This window comes from Mauremys mutica, chromosome 4 (genome assembly GCF_020497125.1).
Source record: "Mauremys mutica isolate MM-2020 ecotype Southern chromosome 4, ASM2049712v1, whole genome shotgun sequence".
Taxonomy (NCBI): Eukaryota; Metazoa; Chordata; order Testudines; family Geoemydidae; genus Mauremys; species Mauremys mutica.
The window spans coordinates 21,064,163-21,083,852 of record NC_059075.1 but is presented as its reverse complement, the minus strand read 5'-3'; the positions used below and the strand labels follow the sequence as shown (position 1 = coordinate 21,083,852).

The following is a 19,690-nucleotide window of genomic DNA, read 5'->3' as shown; positions in this document are numbered from 1 at the left end:
AATGGATTTTTTGCTATTGAGTAAGCAACACATCTGTTTCTACCCCAAAGTGGTACTCTACCTTCCCACTAATCAGCTGTCATGTATTTCATGGTAACTCATGGGAAAAATGAGTGGTAAAGTAAAGTAGTTTATCAATTCAATGCCCTTTAAAATCAGCCTCTAGTTCAGCATCCACCTACTTCTTCTGTATGCAAGGAAATGTTTCTCGTGTCCAAACTTGTTTGTACCCTTGCATGATTTCCAGACACTGACCTTTGGAATATCACCCAGATGAGCTGAGCTGTGATCTTGCGTTGTTTTCTTCACAAGGAAATAGACGCACAGCGTGACCAGCTAACGCCAAAGAAAACAAAAACAATGTTACTGGAACAAGCTCTAGAAAAATCCGAACAACTCATTGTTAAATGAATCAGTTTCGTGTTTTTTGTTTATTTAAAAAAAAGTAACTTTTCATTTCCAAGCAACACAGGGGTTTCATGCTTTCTAAACTGGGCTGAAACCTAGCCTTCAGAACCACCACAATTTTGCTGCATCTGACAAAGGGGGTATTCACCCAAGAAAGCTCAAGCTCCAATACATCTGTTAGCCTATAAGGTGCCACAGGACTCTTTGCTGCTTTTACGATTTTGAAGAATTACAATTTTAAATAATATCAGAGGGGTAGCCGTGTTAGTCTGGATCTGTAAAAGCAGCAAAGAATCCTGTGGCACCTTATAGACTAACAGACGTTTTGCAGCATGAGCTTTCGTGGGTGAATACCCACTTCGTCGGATGCATCATGCACTTCGTCGGCTGCATCATGCATCCAACGAAGTGGGTATTCACCCACGAAAGCTCATACTGCAAAACGTCTGTTAGTCTATAAGGTGCCACAGAATTTTAAATAGCGAGGAATGGCTTCTTGCTAAAGCCTGAAAGCATGCCACATAGTTTAAGCTTTAAGTAAATTGCATACAAGATGATAATTATGTAGCTCGTGCAATATAAATATTCCATTTACTTACTCTCCAAGGCAACCTAATGTGTTCATTTGAATTTTGTAGCGAAACTCTCCTGGGACACCCTGATCTCCAAGCGGAGGTAAAGACTGAGAATCTCCCTCAGTTGTTACCATCAGAAACTTGGGATAAACTGAAAAAGGACTACAAGGATTCTCTAGCGGTAAGACTCTGGGGCCCTGTTGTCGTCTGGCTTATACAGGAGCAAATAATTCCAGCCTCCTTCATAGAATATGCAGCTGTCTCCAAAGGGGAACACTCATCACCAGGGCTGCCTAGTGGTTAGGGGGGAGTACAGCAGGTTGTCTCCTTCCCTGATGTGCCCCCTTGTTCGTTATAACTCTCTCTTGTAGGGCTGGCCCGGCTTTTGAGGCTCAGCCCTCCAGCTGGGTCACACAGCTCAGTCCAGCCCTTTCGGGGTATACCAAATAAAAAGTCTGATCATGCGGAAGGCTTCAGGGCTTTCACCTTAGTTTGGGGACTTGGGGCCTGGGAACCTTCAGGGTCTTCCCCAGCTGGATTCTCCACCAAGGTAAACGCTTCGATTGTTGTCCTGTTTTTTGAAGTTGGTAGGGGAGTATGGACCCAGCATTGCCACTGGACTCCAATCCAGGGCCCGGTGGTGGGCAGCTAAGTTCTGCACCTTGAGGTGCTAAGCAGCTGCCTCCGTGAATCACTTCCTGCATAAATCCCCCTTTTCTCCATGGGATAAATTAATGAATGGCAAATAAAGCTTTTGACCTTCACTATCCATCACCAGTATCTCCTTTGCAGGCTTTGTCAGATCTGCATTGCCAGGTCTCAGGCAGCGAGAGCTCCTACGCAGCACTTCCCCCAGGGCTCAGAGAGGCTCCCTTCCACTGTCAACTTCCTCTAAAGGCTCTGCTTCCCCTTTTAAACCTCTCTCCTCATGCGGGCCTCTCAGGTGCCACAGGGTGGGGTCACCAGGGACCAGAGTTGCTTCTTAACCCCTTGTTCTCCAGCATGGGGTTTGCATCCCCCCAGTCACAGTCTCTCTTACAGGGTTTGATGCTGCAATAGGCTGAGCACCCTTGACTCCTATTGGTATGGGGCACTCAGCACCAGGCAGAACTTGGCTTTAAATAAACAGAAAGGAAATAGAAGCCCGCTATCTAAATGTGGTACTTGATTCCAATCTATTACACGGATGTGAACGCAGAGTAACTCCAGTGAAGTCACACATTATACAGACACGTGGACAATTCACAACCATACTTAGCCAAGTTTAAGAGAAACCCCCTAGAAAATATAATAGGCTCATTTAAATGAGATATTTCAAAAATATGATCAGTGGATGTTGCTTATTTATGTTTTTTAAAATTCCACTTGTGTTTTGAACTTACTGCAGTGACAAGATTCATTACAGACTGATCAACTCTACCAGGTCTATGCTACAAAGTTTTGCTGGCATACCCGTGTTGGTCAGGGGTGTGAAAATCCACACCCTTAACCAATATAGCTATGCCAGCACCTCCCCTTCTTGTGTAGATGCAACTATGCCAGCCAAAGAGGCCTTTTTCCAGTACAGTTTGTCGTTTGGGGAGGTGTAAGTGCACCAGCAAAAGATCACGTTATGCCAGTGTAAGCTGTAACTCCACCACTAGGGGGCTCTGCTGGTATAGCTATATTAGTATAGCTGCAAAGCCTTTCAAGAAAGTTGCACCTATTTTGCTCAGTCAGGTATCTTGGCTCACTTGGTATGCAGGGCTCCCCAGCGTGTCAGAATGTGAAATGCTTTTGAAACTAACATTTGGGGACCAGATTCTGATATCCTTCCACTGAACAGGATCTTAATTGATCAGTGGGCCTGATTGACTTCAGTGGGACTGCTTACGGAACAAGGCATTATTCAGTACAAGTCAGGGCATCAGAATGTGGCTTTTTATGATTAAAATCAGCCTTTCCCACCCTTTCTCCTACGGACTGTTTTGTTTCAACAGCAGCAGGCAGGGGCAGCAGCTTATATGGGATCGAGGTGCTTAAGCACCAGGAATATTCAAGGCTGAGGGCTCTGCTCCACCAATATTTGGAGCTGAGTTTCTCCCCTGCCCCCGCCTCGGAGCTTCCCTGCCTGAAAGAAAACAGCCAGTGCCTCTCTCCTTTGTTTGTGCTGCTTCTGCCTAAGGTTATAGAGATCAGCTGATGGCAGCCTCTTGGAGCACCAGGGGAGGGGAAGAGGGAGAGAGGAGGAGGAAGGAGGCACACAGGTGCTTGGGAGCTCTCTCCCCCACCCCCGGCACCCAGGGGCAGCAGCAGGGGTGGGGAGGCCACACATGATGGCAACCCCCCGCCCCGGTGTGACGAACTGGGAATGTTCTTAGTGTTTTCTCTGAATACTGTGTTGGTGCCTCAGTGTCCCCTATGCAGTTCTTAAGTATCTAGGTGGTGGATCAGGGTGTGTGATTGCTACAGAGCAAAGGGCCAGTGCACCTAAATGCCTGGCACTCTGTCTCTTAGCAACTGATGGCCTGGGCCCCTCCTCTGCAAAGGTGCCAGCTGAAGGTGTTGGAGACAAAGAGGTCAGGTGACCTCCTGGCCCAGGGAAAGGAGCTGAGCAGAGAGGAGGTTTGGGAGTCTGGAGCTGGCTGGGGACGAGGAGTGAAGTGCAGACATGGGGGTCTGGCTCGCTGCCCCCAGAATGGACCCGGCCGAGGGGTCCAGTTCGCTGTACCTACAAGCTCTGTTTTAGACCGTGTTCCTGTCATTGAATAAACCTCTGTTTTACTGGCTGGCTGAGAGTCACATCTGACTGCAAAGTGGGGGGGCAGGACCCTGTGGCTTCCCCAGGACCCCGCCGGGGCGGGCTCACTGTGGGAAGTGCACGGAGGGGCAGAGGATGCTGAATGCTCCAAGGAGAGACCCAGGAGGTGAAGACGTGTGAGCTTCTTGCCCTGAAAAAGTCTGCTTCAAGGGAGAGGAGGCTCCCCAAAGTCCTGCCTGGCTTTGTGAGGAGCAGTTCCAGAGCTTCTCCTGGGGACTCCGTGACACCCAGTACCCACCATAGGGGAGGCGAGTGGGCTTTCTGGACCTGAGAGAGTCCCTAGGAGCATGTGGAGTGACTGTGGTGCAGAGTGAGTGTGCTGCGGGGGGGGAGGGGGGAGAGAAGGGGTCCCTCCCCTGGAGCTTGCTGCTGCCGGTAACGGAGTAGGGTGTGGGGGAGTCCTCTCTGGCCCTAGCCCTGGGGCAGCCTGTCTGTGTCCCAAGTTCCTTATCCCCAGCCCTGCCCCACCCCAGAGCCTGCGCCCCCAGCACCCCAACCCTGAGCACCCTCCTGCACTGTGAACCCCTCATCACCAGCCCCATCCCAGAGCCCTCACCTGAGGGGAAAAAGGTGCAACTTAAATTTGGTGGTCAGTTTGGAGTATCATTGTGTTTAGCACAATACTTGATTATTTTACACCCCTTTAAATTATATAACTAGTCGTATACAGGTGTTACAAAGTGGGAATGTTCTTAATGTTTTCTCTGAATACTGTGTGGGTGCCTCAGTTTCCCCTATGCATTTCTGAAGGATCTAGATGGTGGGATAAGGGGGGGTGATTGTTGTAGAGCGCTAGAGGGCTAGTGTGATGCTGTCTGCACAGAGAATGGCCGAAACCCTGTCTCCGGGCAACTATGGCCTGGGCCGCTCTCCTGCAAGCTGCCAACTGAAGGTGTTGGAGAACAAAGAGATCAGGTGGCCTCCTAATGCCTGGAAAAGAGACAAAGGCCAGAGAAGGGAGTGTCAGTGCCTGTGAAGACTTCCGGGAAGCGCATGGTGTAGAAGGGGATGCTTTGGAACTACTCCATACAAAGCCAGTCAGGACTCTGGGGGAGCCTCCTCTCTCTGAGCGTACTGTCTCCAGGGCAAGAAGCTTACACCTTCCTGGGTCTGACCTCGGAGCATTCAGCAAGCCCTTCCACACCATGTGCTTTCCGCAGCGAGTGTGCCCAGGCAGGTCCTGGGGCAACCAGAGGTCCCTGCACCCCAACTCTGCAGTCAGATGTGACTCTCAGCCAGCCGGTAAAACAGAAGGTTTATTAGACGACAGGATCACAGTCTAAAACAGAGTTTGTAGGTACAGAAAACAGGACCCCTCAGTCAGGTCCATCTTGGAGGGTGGGGAGCCTAGACCCAAGTTCTGGGCCTCTCCCCATTTCCCCAGCCAGCTCCAAATTGACACTCCCTCCTCTAGCCTTTGTCTCTCTTCCGGACAAGGAGGCCACCTGATCTCTTTGTCCCCAACACCTTCAGTTGGTACCTTGCAGGGGAAACTGAGGCACCCACACAGTATTCAGAGAAAACATTAAGAACATTCCCACTTTGTCACAACAGGTGCAACAAAATTTAATACCGTATATTGAAGCAGACAAGTGCTGCTTCTGACTTTCCACTTTTAATTGACCCTTGTAATCTTGTGGTGCTGACACGTTGTAGCTTCATTTTATATCCGCTTACAGGGTGAGAGCGGGGGTGGGGAGGGGATGACCACCATTTTGGGCACCACCAAAAATTATACAAACCTGCCGCCTATGGCGGCAGGAGGACAGATTTAATATTCAGGAAGCAGAATTTGGTCCAGTCCTCCCAGTGTCAAACTGGAGTAACTCAAATGTTAATGCTAGAAGGGACTGTTATGATCATCTAGTCTGACTTCTTGCATAATACAAGCCATAGAATTTCACCAAGTTGATCCCACATCAAGCCTGTAGAATATATCTCCTACAAAGACATCCAGTCTTGATTCATAGACTAAGTGATGGAGAATCTACCACAGCCCCAAGTAAACCGTTCCAGTGATTAATTACCTTCACTGCAGAAAATCTGTATCTTCTTTCTAATTAGTGGAGTGATTTCAGCTTGAGAGTAACTGAGTGCCAAATACGATCCTTAAACAGTAATGGTCTCCTGATTTCCATTGGGGTTCTATAAAAATTGTAAAGGGTTTGGAACATATGATTTTTTTATTTTTATTTTTTGATTGCACATGTCAGTTTTATACAGGTGACTAATAGCTAAATGCAGCACACCAGCTAGGTGCTTGTGATTTGTAGGAAGGTAAGAAAAATGTGCTTTGTAGTGAATATTCCAGGTCTCAATTGCTGCCCCCACATAAAAGCCAGCGGGAGGGAGAGATTGTGCCTCCCTGCTCACACTGGTAACCATGAGTCTCATGAACAGTAGGCAACAGCACCCAGCATTATCTATGGGAGTGAGCACTCACCACCATGAGCAATGGTGGCAAGGTCTCGCCCCAGGAACGTCTGCTGCAGAGCTCTTCTTGAACCTTTCCAAGCTCCCCTTGCACGAATGCCTGCGCTTTTCCAGGATATGCACTACACAGTGTGTATTTCTTAACCTCTGTTTATTTTATTAATGTTGATCTGTAGGTTTCTATCCCTCTCCCCTCGCTCCCCTTTAACATTTAGGAGAAAATAAAGCACTATTTGGATAACATTCTGAAGCTGGAGACCAGAGAAAAGTGGAAGGAGGAAAAGCAGCCAGAAACCTCACAAACCGAGTACGACTCATCGCTGTCCTTGGATATTCAAACGGTATTTGATTAGCTTGTATAAAGTATATTATTAAATATTACATTCTGGTATGTAGGTGCTGCCTCCTGTGATAATTTATGTTAGTCACACGCTCACAGGATACATTAGGAGGGGGGGAAATGCCGTTTATTACACCTTTTAGTTCTACCACTCGCCTCTTAGCTGCAAATTAAACCTGCTGTCAATTGTGTCACAGACATAATAGGCAACTGATTTTAAAGTCTTAAAAAAAATTCTAATCAAAGATTTAAAATGGTTTGTTAGAAAAGCCTCTTTGCTGAAAGAGCTACTTTGTCCCAGGGCTGCTGCAACCTCAGAAATGGTGGTGGTAGAGTGACAGCCACTCCAATTTAAACAATAAGAAAAAACAAAAGCTCCTACTTGCTTCAGGGGCTGCAGGATAATAAAGCCAGGAGGGTTTTGGATTCATTTTCATGACTTTCAAAGGGTTGAATCATTTCAATTAAATAATACTGAGGTGGGGGGGGGGGACCAAAGATTTTTATTCCACTGCCATGACTCACTCTCCATAGAAGAATATTGCACATTTTTGATAACCAGAAAGACAGATTTGAATTGGATTAGCAGATGGGTAGGACGGCGTGGACGGCCTTTGAGCAAGATTGTCGCTTGTCTAAGGCCTTGGCTACACTGGTGCTTTACAGCGCTGCAACTTTCTCGCTCAGGGGGGTGAAAAAACACCCCCCTGAGCGCAGCCAGTTACAGCCCTGTAAAGCGCCAGTGTAGACACGGCTCCCAGCACTGTAAGCTAATCCTCATGGGGAGGTGGAGTACCTGCAGCGCTGGGAGAGCTCTCTCCCAGCGCTGGCGCCGCGACCACACTCGCACTTCAAAGCGCTGCCGCGGGAGCGCTCCCACAGCAGCGCTGTGCAGCTGCAAGTGTCGTCATACCCTAACTTTCCAGGAGCAGCTGAAGTTGTGAGACTACGAATTAGGAGGGACCATGGTTGGGGGAGGGGAGAGAAGAGAGAGAATTAATTACAATAGTCAAGACAGGAAGTGATTCAAGTACAAATAAGGATTTTGGAGTTAAAAAGGCACCTGAGCTGCTCTCAGTACAGCTTGTGTGAGCTGGAGTCAAAGCAGCTTCAAGCCACTTTTGCAGCTCCCTGATCACTGCTCTGACTCTTAAGTTAGAGCTACATAGCTGCTCTCCACCGGCTGGGAGAGAGGAAACCTTCCACTGCTCCATACACATCTCCCCAGTGTTCAGACCAGCTACTCATGCTGGGTGCAGGGCAGAGAACTGGGCCTTAAACAGGGCTCAGAAGAGAGAGATTTGCATCAAGGCAGGTCAGGGCTGTTGATAATTCATCTCTGGTTGCTTAGACAGCACATTGAAACATTGGACAGGAATTACCACACCATAAATTCTTGGTCCATTCTGGATTGTTTTAAAAAGAAAGTGCAAAAATAAGCCTGGTAAATATCACAGGGTTCTCCCCCTAGATACACAGATCACTAACTTTAGTGCTGACCCAAGTTACACAAGTTCACTGGACAAAGGCTTTTCTGCTGTCGTTCTTCCATTCATTGGATTCTCGTCTGACTCTTTTCTAGTTCATTGGACAGCATAAGAACGAATCTGGCAAAATCTTGGAAAGTCTGGAAACTGCAACTCTTGAGGTCAGCATAAGAGAACTGAGAGAATTCATACCAAGGTCAGTGTTGTTTCTGGCAACATATTCCTTCCAAAATGGGTATCCTGGTGCCAACGCCCAGTAGTAGTATCCATACTATGGGCCAAACACTAGCACCGGGCTCACATGTGCTTGCTTCTAGGAAAATTAGGATTCATCTGAATTCTTGTGAGCCTGACAAACTTAACAGAGGATCTGAGAGATTTCCAAAACAATCAACATACACAATAGTAAATAGACAGATGGGAGCATGAGTCTCCCATACAGCACGTCTCCCATACATCTGATGTCAGCTCTGTAAACAGGGATGGCTGAAAAGGGGTTTTCTATCTGTCAGTATTAACCAGATTTCCAGTTATCTCTGTGGTATGTCAGTACTGGATAACAAAATTAAGAGACACAGGCCTCAATCCGGCATTATTGAAACCAATGAGATATTTTTCATTAACTTGAATGGGCAAAGGATCAGGCCCAGTATATGCACAACTCATTTCTAGCCCAACTTCTGAATCTCACATAACTTCACTCAGTTCTAGCAGTGGAGATTATTCTGCCCCTTAGGTGGAATTATGTACTTTCTGCATGGGAGTAGCCACTGGGGTTATGGCTAAATGTCTATATTTTAATACCTCTAACATTCAAGTCCCGGTGTCATCTTTAGTTCTCTGGATCATCACATGGATTTAGGACTCCCTGGAAAGATTTGGGTTCCATAGATTAAAAAGTTATTTCCTTATTTTGGGACAGGCCTAAACCTCCTATGGCCCATGGGTTGTTGTATTTAAGTGTTCCCAGATCAGCACTCTGAAGTTGAAAAAAAATAGAAGGACCTTTCAGCATGAATCAACTCAAAACAGAGACTAAAAATAATTGTGCATTAACCAGTAAAATTTAGCACCTCAGGAATGAGCCAAAAGGGTAGTTTGCTATTAAGTATTTTACAAAATCAAGCGTGGAAGACTGAAAATTGCTTTTCTAATATGTGAAATCGTAGCATTTTGTGATGCATGACAGGTATTTAAAATATTTTAAAGACAATAATTACCTCTCGAGTCTCATCTCTAATCTCCCAGTTACCATAGGGACATCCTGGGGAGTTCACACCAGCAGTTTGTCTGAGATTTTGTTTTTAATAAGAAAAATATTTTGGTTTCACCATTAAAAGTGATTGAGCTAAGGATGTTCCTTCCCCCCCCCTTTTTTTTTTTTTTAAACTTCCTTCCTATAAACTGAGTCCCAATGTGAGTCCCACACAAGGGAAGATAAGCACCTGACTGAACAACTCACTGGAATGTGCTCCCTAACTTATGTGTTTTCTTAGACAGCATATGCAAATGGGAGTTGTCAGTCTGAATAAGTTAATCTAAAACTAACAGCAATAAAACAAGAAAGAACAAAAGTAAAGTCTCCATGAGAGTGTGCATTGTGTGTCTCCTCCCAAAGCCTGTAGGGACCTCAATAAAAAGTGGCTGCTTGTCTCTGTACACACCAGTGTCCTTAAAGGTGCATTATATAGGAAATATAGACCTGATTCCCCCATATTTTGTCAGTGTGGTGTAAGTGTAGGTGTTTTGCCTTGCTCATATTTGCTTTCTGTTGTAAAATGAGCCTTGAGCTAAAGCACTTTCCTTTGGGCTAAAGTAGGTATACATTACACTGCTCCAAAAGCTACAGAAATTACAGGAGTGATTTACAAGCCCACTTATCAATGACACATTTCATCACTCATAACTAAAGATCAGAATTTTCACCTATACCCTTTCATGGGGAAACATTTCTGGAATCCATCCTGAGCTTTGCTGATTTCAGATTCAAGCAAGCACATAGCCAAACAATGATTATCTATGGTATATTATCTAGATGACCTCCTGAGGTCCCTTCCAACCCTGAGATTCTATGATATCTTCCTCTAACGCACATGCACACCACCTGCTAAGGTAAAAAATGCAAGTACTTTGAGAATGGCATGGGCAAGCAGTGAATGTCTCTTTATCCCCATGTACATGCAGCAAGGTCACTGCAGCTCTATTAGTTAAAGAGTTCATTAAGAACTCTACCCTGTTTTATTTACAACCAGCAGCAATGACTTCTTCTGAAATTTCTGCTGCAGATTCAGGAAGGCATTTGTGGAGTGGTACAAAGAGAGAGAGGATTCGTTGTTTGTGCCATATTTAGTAGCCTACGTTAACAGCTTCCGTGACCTGATGTAAGTCTGCATTTCCCTTATAACATTTTTATGATTTTGGAGGTGGGGGGGGGGGGGGAAGGATGTCTGTTGGATCTTATGGTTTAGCAAAGAAAGAAGGAAGAAATTATGTCCCACTAGAGTCAATGGGCCAGAATCATCCTCTGTGTAACTGCAGGGCAACAATGGCGTTATGCCAGGGATGGATTTGGATGAGTTACTCCTGATTTGCATAGCAGTGCTTATTTCCCAGGGTAGAATTTAGCTCAGAGTTAGGGACACAGATGAAAGCTCAGTTTGTCTGGGAAATGGGGAGGGAGTAACAGAAATGTTTGGTGTTCAGAAGAGGGGTTTAGATTCCAGCCCATTTGCAGATTTCAAAGACACATGGCCATGGTTTAAAAAACAAGTTAAAAGAGCATGTAAACATCAGCATAATCTGACGGTTGCTCCCTTTGGCCTTAGAACAACTGCACAGAAAACATTTAGCCTGCAGAGAAACTCTCAACACAATTGCTGGCTGTGGTGAGTTTTAGGGATTTGCGTATGTCAAAGGCAGCTTTAGAGTCAGGTTTTCAAATCAATAATAAAGCCTAGCTTTTATATAGGGCTGTATATCAGCAGATCTCAAAACACTTTACAAAGGAGCTAATAACCCCTGATTAGTGCATGTGCCTATTAGCAATGTCTAACCGCCAAATCAGCATGCTGCAGTTTGGCTGAAATTCACCCCACCTGTAGAAAGCCAGAGGGTTCAGGCTCTAAGCAGATGAAGGTCAGAGGTGAAATCCACCCCCCAGCTCAGGACCAGGGCTGCCTCACACTCCGGGGCTGCTAGACCAGTCTGGGCGGGACTAACAGCTGCTGCTTCCATGAGGCACTGGGACCAGGGGAATCTACAGCCTCTCCCACACCCTGCTTCTAGATCAGTTGCAAGCACGTAGATGGTACAAAGACTCTCCTGCATGGCCTGGCCACACCCACCCACCCCACACAATGCATAAGAGGTTTTGCACTGGCCCTGTGCAGCAGGGGTGAATTTCATCCTACTGGATTTGTGCAGCCAACTTTTACACATACCCATATCTGGGGTCCTTTGAAAACAAAACCCTTTCAGGTATATCACGGTGTTTATCGTTTACCCGGATGCTCAGAGAACTCAAATTCCACATCCCTAAAGGTGATGGGAGATGCATCACATACAGGGCCGGTGCAACCACTTAGGCAAACTAGGCAGCCGCCTAGGGCGCCTAAAAGCCCGTTCAGGCACGGGGGTGGAGTGGAAGTGAGCTGGGGCGGGGTGGCCACCCACAGTAACAGGGGGGCGCACAGGGGAACCGCTCCCCACCCCAGATCACCTCCACTCTGCCTCCTCTGCTGAGCACAGCCCCCGCTCTAAGTCTCCTCCAATCGGTGCCACAAGCCTGGGAGGGGAGGAGAATTAGAGCAGCGCCGGCGTGCTCAGTGGAGGAGAGCTGGGGCGGGCTCCCCGGGTGGGGTTAGCTGCCGTGGTGGGTGGTGTTAGCGGCTGTGGAGGGGGCAGGGTTACCTTCCGCGGGGGGGGGGGCTCCCTGGGCTGGGTTAGCTGCCGTGGAGGGGGGGCTTGCAAGGGGGTAGCTGCTGTGAGGGGGGGCTCCCCAGGTGGGGTGGGGGGGTTAGCTGCCACGGCAGGTGGGGTTAGCTGGGTGACGGGGTGGCGCAAGGTGGAAGTTTCGCCTAGGGCGCGAAACTTCCTTGCACCGGCCCTGATCACATATCAATCCTGAGCTCACTCCCACCACTGGAAATCAGGAGTAATTAATAGCATCAATCGAGTCACACTCCGTAGTGAGTGAGGTCAGAATAGGCCCCCGGGATCTGGTTTTAAATAGGGCTATCAATTAATCTCAGTTAATTCACACGATTAATCGCAATTAATTTGTTTTGAGTTAATCACACTTATAACAATAGAATACCAATTGAAATTTAATAAATATTTTTGAATTTATATTGATTTAAGTTACAGCACAGAATACAAAGTGCACAGTGCTCAATTTATATTATTTTTTATTACAAATATATGCATTGTAAAAATGATAAACAAAAGAAATAGTATTTTCAATTCACCTCATACAAGTACTGAAGTGCAATTTCATTACCGTGAAAATATAACTTACAAATGCACATTTTTTTTGGTTACATAACTGCACTCAAACAAAACAGTGTAAAACTTTAGAGCATACAAGTCCACTCAGTCCTACTTCTTATTCTCCCAATTGCTAAGACAAACAAGTTTGTTTACATTGACGGGAGATACTGCTTTACAGTGTCACCTGAAAGTGAGAACAGGCATTCATGTGGCACTTTTGTAGCTGGTGTTGCAAGGTATTTACGTATCAGATATGCCAAACATCCGTATGCCCCTTCCATGTTTCAGCCACCATTCCAGAGGACATGCTTCCATGCTGATGATGGGTTCTGCTTGATAACAATCCAAAGCAGTGCAGACTGACGCATGTTCATTTTCATTATCTGAGTCAGATGCCACCAGTAGAAGGTTGATTTTCTTTGTTGGTGGTTTGGGTTCTGTAGTTTCCGCATCAGAGTGTTGCTCTTTCAAGACTTCTGAAAGCATGCTCCACATCTTGTCCCTCTCAGATTTAGGAAGGCACTTCAGATTCTTAAACCTTGGGTTGAGTGCTGTAGCTATTTTTAGAAATCTCACCTCGGTACCTTCTTTGCATTTTGTCAAATCTGCTGTGAAAGTGTTCTTAAAACAAACATGTGCTGGGTCATCATCCGAGACTGCTATAACATGAAATATATGCAGAATGTGGGTAAAACAGAGCAGGAGACATACAATTCTCCCCCCAAGGAGTACAGTCACAAATTTAATTGACATTATTTTTTAATGAGCATCATCAGCATGGAAGCATGTCCTCTGGAATGGTGGCCGAAGCATGGAAGGGGCATATGGATGTTTAGCAATCTGGCACATAAATACCTTGCAACACCAGCTACAACAGTGCCATGCGAATGCCTGTTCTCACATTCAGGTGAGATTGTGAACAAGAAGCAAGTAGCTTTATCTGCTGGAAATTGTAACCAACCTTGTTTGTCTGAGTCAGGGGTCCCCAATGCGGTGCCCACAGGTGCCATGGCGCCCGCCACGGCATCTATGTGCACCTGCCTATTGGCCACCAGACAAGCAGCCGCTGAAACGCTGCCAAGAAGCAGCAACATCAAGAAGTGCCGCCGCCAAAAATCAGCAGCATTTCGGCGGCGACACCTCTTGATGACGCTGCTTCTCGGCAGTATTTTGGAGGCGACGCTTCCTGGCGTTGCCGCTTCTCGGTGGCATTTCGGCAGCTGCTTGTCCAGCAACTACGCTCCTTGGCAGCTAGTCGTCCGGTGCCTGCCACACGAAAAGATTGGGGACCACTGGTCTGAGTGATTGGCTGACCAAGAAGTAGGACTGAGTGGACTTGTAGACTCTAAAGTTTTACACAGTTTTATTTTTGAATGCAGGTTTTTGTACATAATTCTACATTTGTAAGTTTAACTTTCATGATAAAGAGATTGCACTACAGTACTTGAAAGAGGTAAATTAAAAAAATTAAGCGTGATTAATCACACTGTTAAACAGAATACCATTTATTTTAAATATTTTTGGATGTTTACTACATTTTCAAAATATTAATTTCAATTACAACACAGAATACAAAGTGTGCAGTGTTCACTTTATATTTATTTTTTATTACAAATATTTGCAAATATTTGTAATAAAAAATATAAAGTGAACACTGCACACTTTGTATTCTGTGTTGTAATTGAAATTAATATTTTGAAAATGTAGTAAACATCCAAAAATATTTAAAATAAATGGTATTCTGTTTAACAGTGTGATTAATCACGCTTAATTTTTTTAATTGCTTGACAGCCCTAGTTTTAAGTTGTAGCAGCTTCCATTCTTCCCAGTGTGTTTTTTGTTAGAATCCACATTAAGCACTAACATCAGAAAGCCTCCAGATGGCATGGTCTCTCCAGTAAATTACTTGTATGCCATGGTCTTTAAAGCAGTAGCTATGTTTTTTACAAACTCAGCTCTGTCCGTACTGTTATTTTTAAGTGGTAGCCGGGCTAGTCTGTATTACCCTCTGATCCCACTGAGGGTTACCAAAAGAAACTACACCATCTGCTCAAGAAACTCCCTGAAAAAGCACAAGACCAAATCTGCACAGACACACCCCTAGAACCTTGAGCAGGGGTATTCTCTCTCCTACCCAAGATCCATAAACCTGGAAATCCTGGATGCCCCATCATCTCAGGCATTGGCATCCTGACAGCAGGATTGTCTGGCTAGGTAGACTCTCTCCTCAGGCCCTACGCTACCAGCACTCCTAGCTATCTTTGAGACACCACTGACTTCCTGAGGAAACTACAGTCCATTAGTGACCTTCCTGAAAACACCATCCTAGCCACTATGGATGTAGAAGCCCTCTAAACCAATGTTCCACACAAAGATGGACTACAAGCTATCAAGAACAGTATCCCTGATAATGTCACAGCAAACCTGATGGCTGAACTTTGTCCTCACCCATAACTATTTCACAGTTGGGGACAATGTGTACCTTCAAGTCAGCGGCACTGATATGGGTACCTGCATGGCCCCACAGTATGCCAACATTTTTATAGCTGACTTAGAACAACGGTTTCTCAGCTCTTGTCCCCTAAAGCCCCTACTCTACTTGTGCTACATTGATGACATCTGCATCATCTGGACCCATGGAAAAGAAGCGCTTGAAGAATTCCATCATGATTTCAACAATTTCCATCCCACCATCAACCTCAGGCTGGACCAGTCCACACAAGAGATCCATTTCCTGGACACTACAGTGCTAATAAGCGATGGTCACATAAACACCACCCTATACGGAAACCTACTGACTGCTATACTTACCTACATGCCTCCAGCTTTCATCCAGTCCACACCACATGATCCATTGTCTACAGCCAAGCTCTAAGATGCAACCGCATTTGCTCCAACCCCTCAGACAGAGAGAAACACCTACAAGATCTCTATCAAGCATTCTTACAACTACAATACCCACCTGCTGAAGTGAAGAAACTAGGGTGACAAGACAGCATATGTGAAAAATCAGGACAGGGGGTGGGGGATAATAGGAGCCTATATAAGAAAGACCCAAAAATCGGGACTGTCCCTATAAAATTGGGACATCTGGTCACCCTAGAGGCGGGTACCCAGAAGTCACCTACTACAGGACAGGCCCAACAAAGAAAATAACAGAACGTCACTAGCCGTCACCTTCAGCCCCCAACTAAAACCTCTCCAGTGCATCATCAAGGATCTACAACCTATCCTGAAGGACGATCCCTCACTCTCACAGATCTTGGGAGCCAGGCCTGTCCTTGCTTACAGACAGCCTCCCCAACCTGAAGCAAATACCAGCAACCACACAACAACAAAAGAGGAGACTAAGGGGGATATGATAGAGGTATATAAAATCATGAGTGATGTGGAGAAAGTAGATAAGGAAAAGTTATTTACTTATTCCTATAATACAAGAACTAGTGGTCACCAAATTAAATTAATAGACAGCAGACCCAGAGCGACCGTTTGCATCCTTTGTTTTTCGGTAGGCTTGCCTCAGCTCCTTAACTTTCACGCGTCCCTGTTGTAGCCTCTGTTCATCATGCCCTTGGAGATTTTGGCAAATATATTGGCATTTCGTCTTTTGGAACGGAGTTCTGCCTGCATGGATGCTTCTCCCCATACAGCGATCAAATCCAGTACCTCCTGTTTGGTCCATGCTGGAGCTCTTTTGCGATTCTGGGACTCCATGTTCCCCTGTGTTGATGAGCTCTGCATGGTCACCTGTGCTGATCAGCTCACCACGCTGGCCAAACAGGAAATGAAATTCAAAAGTTCCTGAGGCTTTTCCTGTCTACCTGGCCAGTGCATCCGAGTTGAGAGTGCTGTCCAGAGCAGTCACAATGGAGCACTCTGGGATAGCTCCCAGAGGCCAATACCATCGAATTGTGTCCACACTACCCCAAATTCAACCCAGCGAGGTCGATTTTTAGCGCTAATCCCCTCGCCGGGGAGGAGTACAGAAATAGATTTTAAGAGCCCTTTAAGTCGACAAAACAGCCTTGGTCATGTGGACGGGTGCAGGGTTAAATCGACCTAATGCTGTTAAATTAGACCTAAACTCATAGTAAAGACCAGGGCTAAGGTACCACAAGTACTCCTCATTCTTCTTTATAAGTGATACTAGCTCTTAAGGAATTCCATGCTAAGGATTTCACATGACAGTGAAGTGAAGGGCAGCATTTCCAAAGTTGGGCCCCAATCCTGCAAGCACTTAAGCACCTGCTTAACTTGATGTAGATGCAGTGGCAATGGAACAGTTTGTATTATGGGGGTGCCGAGAGCCATTGAACAAAATTGTAAACCCTGTATGTGATGGAAACCACTTCAAGCCAGGGGGTGCTGCATAGGGTGACCAGACAGCAAACATGAAAAATCGGGACAGGGGTTGGGGGGTAATAGGAGTCTATATAAGAAAAAGACCCAAAAATCAGGACTGTCCCTATAAAATTGGGACATCTGGTCACCCTAGTGCTGCAGCACCCCTGTATAGAGAAGTTAGATCCAGCAGGACTATCCATGCATCAAGTTTAACATATGCACAGGTGTTTGCAGGACTGGGGTGCCGGATTGCTAAAGTTAGGTTGCTTATTTGGGCACTTAAGTGGCATGATTTTAGAGACGTTCAGCAACTGGATGTGAGAAGCTGCAAGTGCGCAGCTGTAAAATATCAGACTACTTGTCTGGGTGCTTTGAAATTTAGATTGAGGTATCCAGCTTTATGCATCCAAATATGAAAACTTTGGGACTAATGGCTCAGTCCTGCTCACGCTGAAAAACCACTCAGTAGGGGTTTTGTCATTGGCTTAGCTCGGAGCAGGTCAGCCCTTAATACTACAGAGCAGAAACAAAAGTGAGAGTCTGACCATTCCACCTCGCCTGTGTCTACACCCCAAATATCCAATAAATATATATACACACATTTCCACAAAGATGTTTCTATATCTCACATTTCTCTCTCTGATACTTGCAGCCGTTTAGTTAAACAAGGTCTAACGCCTGTGTGGACACTAACTTCAGTCTCAGAGGGGCTTAGTTTAGTTTAGCTTTACCCTGTTCCTCATCAACTTAAACTCAACAAACTAAGCCCAGTTTCAACCTAAGAGGGTTCCCACAGGCTTTTGCACTAGTTCAGTTAAGTTGGTTTAAAAAAAAAATCACTGCAAGTTAAACTAGTACAGCTGTGTGTGCAGAGAAGGCTGAGATGAAAAGCATTCTAACTAACACAGCTGTAACGTTAGCCATAATATTTTGTTGCTGCTGCTTCAACTTGCTGACAAGAGCTTTACACAATTGCTATTGTGTAATGTGGGAAATATAAAGAGGATTTTCTTAACCCCGGACAGAGCCTATCTAAGCTGCTGTGGACTTCACCAAAATTTCCAAACTTCATTTCCCCTTGAATTTGTCACTCGTTCCATTCTGGTCACGTTCATACATTCCAAAGTTAACAGTTTATGTGTTTTACATGAAGTCACATGATTTCATACAGGCACACTTATTTTTACACTTCATTGTTCAATTCCATATTGATAAGAGATGCTGCATATAGGGAATCAAATTTGACTTCTGCGTAATTTATTCTTTGTATTACCATAAATTGCTCATTGTTATTGCCCTTCCCCTGACCGCTGTTTACTTGTCTCAGACTATACACTCCTTAGAGCAGGGAAAGCACTTAGCAGTCAGTGAGCTCTACTGCAAATAAATCACAATGGACCTGCCTTGGACTTCCCTGGATTACAGAAATGCAGGTGGCCAATATCTAGCTCCAGATCAGAATTGTTCATCTCTGGCTCATCTCTAGTAGTGATACTATTGCAGAGACGGCGATCTTGCTCGGAAACTTTCAGGGACATTTACAGAAAAAAAAAATTAGGGAGGTTGCTTGGACCTCTCTCTCCTCCCCCACCCTGCAGAATCCGGGTTCTCTCTCCCTCCATCTCCCCTACCTTAGTAAAAATCAGGACCTTTTCCCACTCCACTCCCTCTCTATGGCCAACGGGGTGGGGCCTGAGCAATGCCCCAACCAACCCCCACTGCCAAACAGGGAGAAGGAGAGGATCAGCTCTGAGAAAAGCTGCCCTCCTATGCTGCCTTGGGCTCTTCATTACCTGGGCCTGTTCCAGGCCTGGACCTCCTTCCCGGGATGGTCTCTCTCTCTCTTCTTCTTCTGTCCCCATCTCCTCTTGTCCCTCCCGCTTCTTCTCCCCTGCAGACTGTGAAGTGAGGGACTGATCGCAGGCAAGCCACAGCGACTGTCAGTGGGGTTTGGGGTGGTGAATGCAGCACCCAGGCCACAGGTGGTGTGTTGTGCTCAAACTGCCCCAGGGGACTTTGCTGGCTCACTCCAGGTAGTGCAGTGGTTCTCAACCAGCAGTACATGTACCTGAGGGTACATAGAGGTCTCCAGGAGGTACATCAACTCATCTAGATAGTTACCTAGCTTTACAACAGGCTACATAAAAAGCACTAGTGAAGTCAGTACAAGCTAAAATTCCATACAGACAAAATGAGCCCATATGCATTTTCAGTAAGAGTGTTCTGGGACACTTCTGTCTGATTTTGTAAGCAAGCACTTTTTTACAGTGAGGTGTACCTTGGGGTAGGCAAGACAAATCAGACTGCTGAAAGGGGTCCAAGCAGTCTGCAAAGGTTGCGAACCACTGACCGAGAGCGTGTTCACATAGCCCAGCAGGGTCCTCACGGGGCAGTTAGAGCACGACAGCCCCTGTCTCTTGGGTGGGGAATTTAACAGAATTTGCATCCCAAGACCGCATTAGCCTTTTTCATGGCCATATCACATTGGCGGCTCATAGTCATCCTGTGATCAACCAACACTCCGAGGTCCTTCTCCTCCTCTGTTACTTCCAACTGATGTGTCCCCAGTTTATAACCAAAATTCTTGTTATTAATCCCTAAATGCATGACCTTGCACTTTTCACTATTAAATTTCATCCTATTACTATTATTCCAGTTTATAAGGTCATCCAGATCTTCCTGTATGACATCCCAGTCCTTCTCTGTATTGGCAATACCTCCCAGCTTTGTGTCATCCGCAAACTTTATTAGCACATTCCCACTTTTTGTGCCAAGGTCAGTAATAAAAAGATTAAATAAGCCTGGTCCCAAAACC

The 19,690-nt window shown here is 45.8% G+C and overlaps 1 protein-coding gene across 1 annotated transcript in view; it reads left to right on the top strand.

Moving 5' to 3' along the window:
- EXOC3L4 (exocyst complex component 3 like 4) overlaps nucleotides 1-19,690 on the top strand; it is a 43,642-nt gene that overhangs the window by 13,097 nt on the left and 10,855 nt on the right. Inside the window, exons 4-7 of the mRNA XM_045014639.1 lie at nucleotides 1,047-1,164; nucleotides 6,432-6,557; nucleotides 8,139-8,239; nucleotides 10,329-10,424. Of these exons, the coding sequence (XP_044870574.1) occupies nucleotides 1,047-1,164; nucleotides 6,432-6,557; nucleotides 8,139-8,239; nucleotides 10,329-10,424 (441 nt within the window). The remainder of the gene's footprint in view (nucleotides 1-1,046; nucleotides 1,165-6,431; nucleotides 6,558-8,138; nucleotides 8,240-10,328; nucleotides 10,425-19,690) is intronic.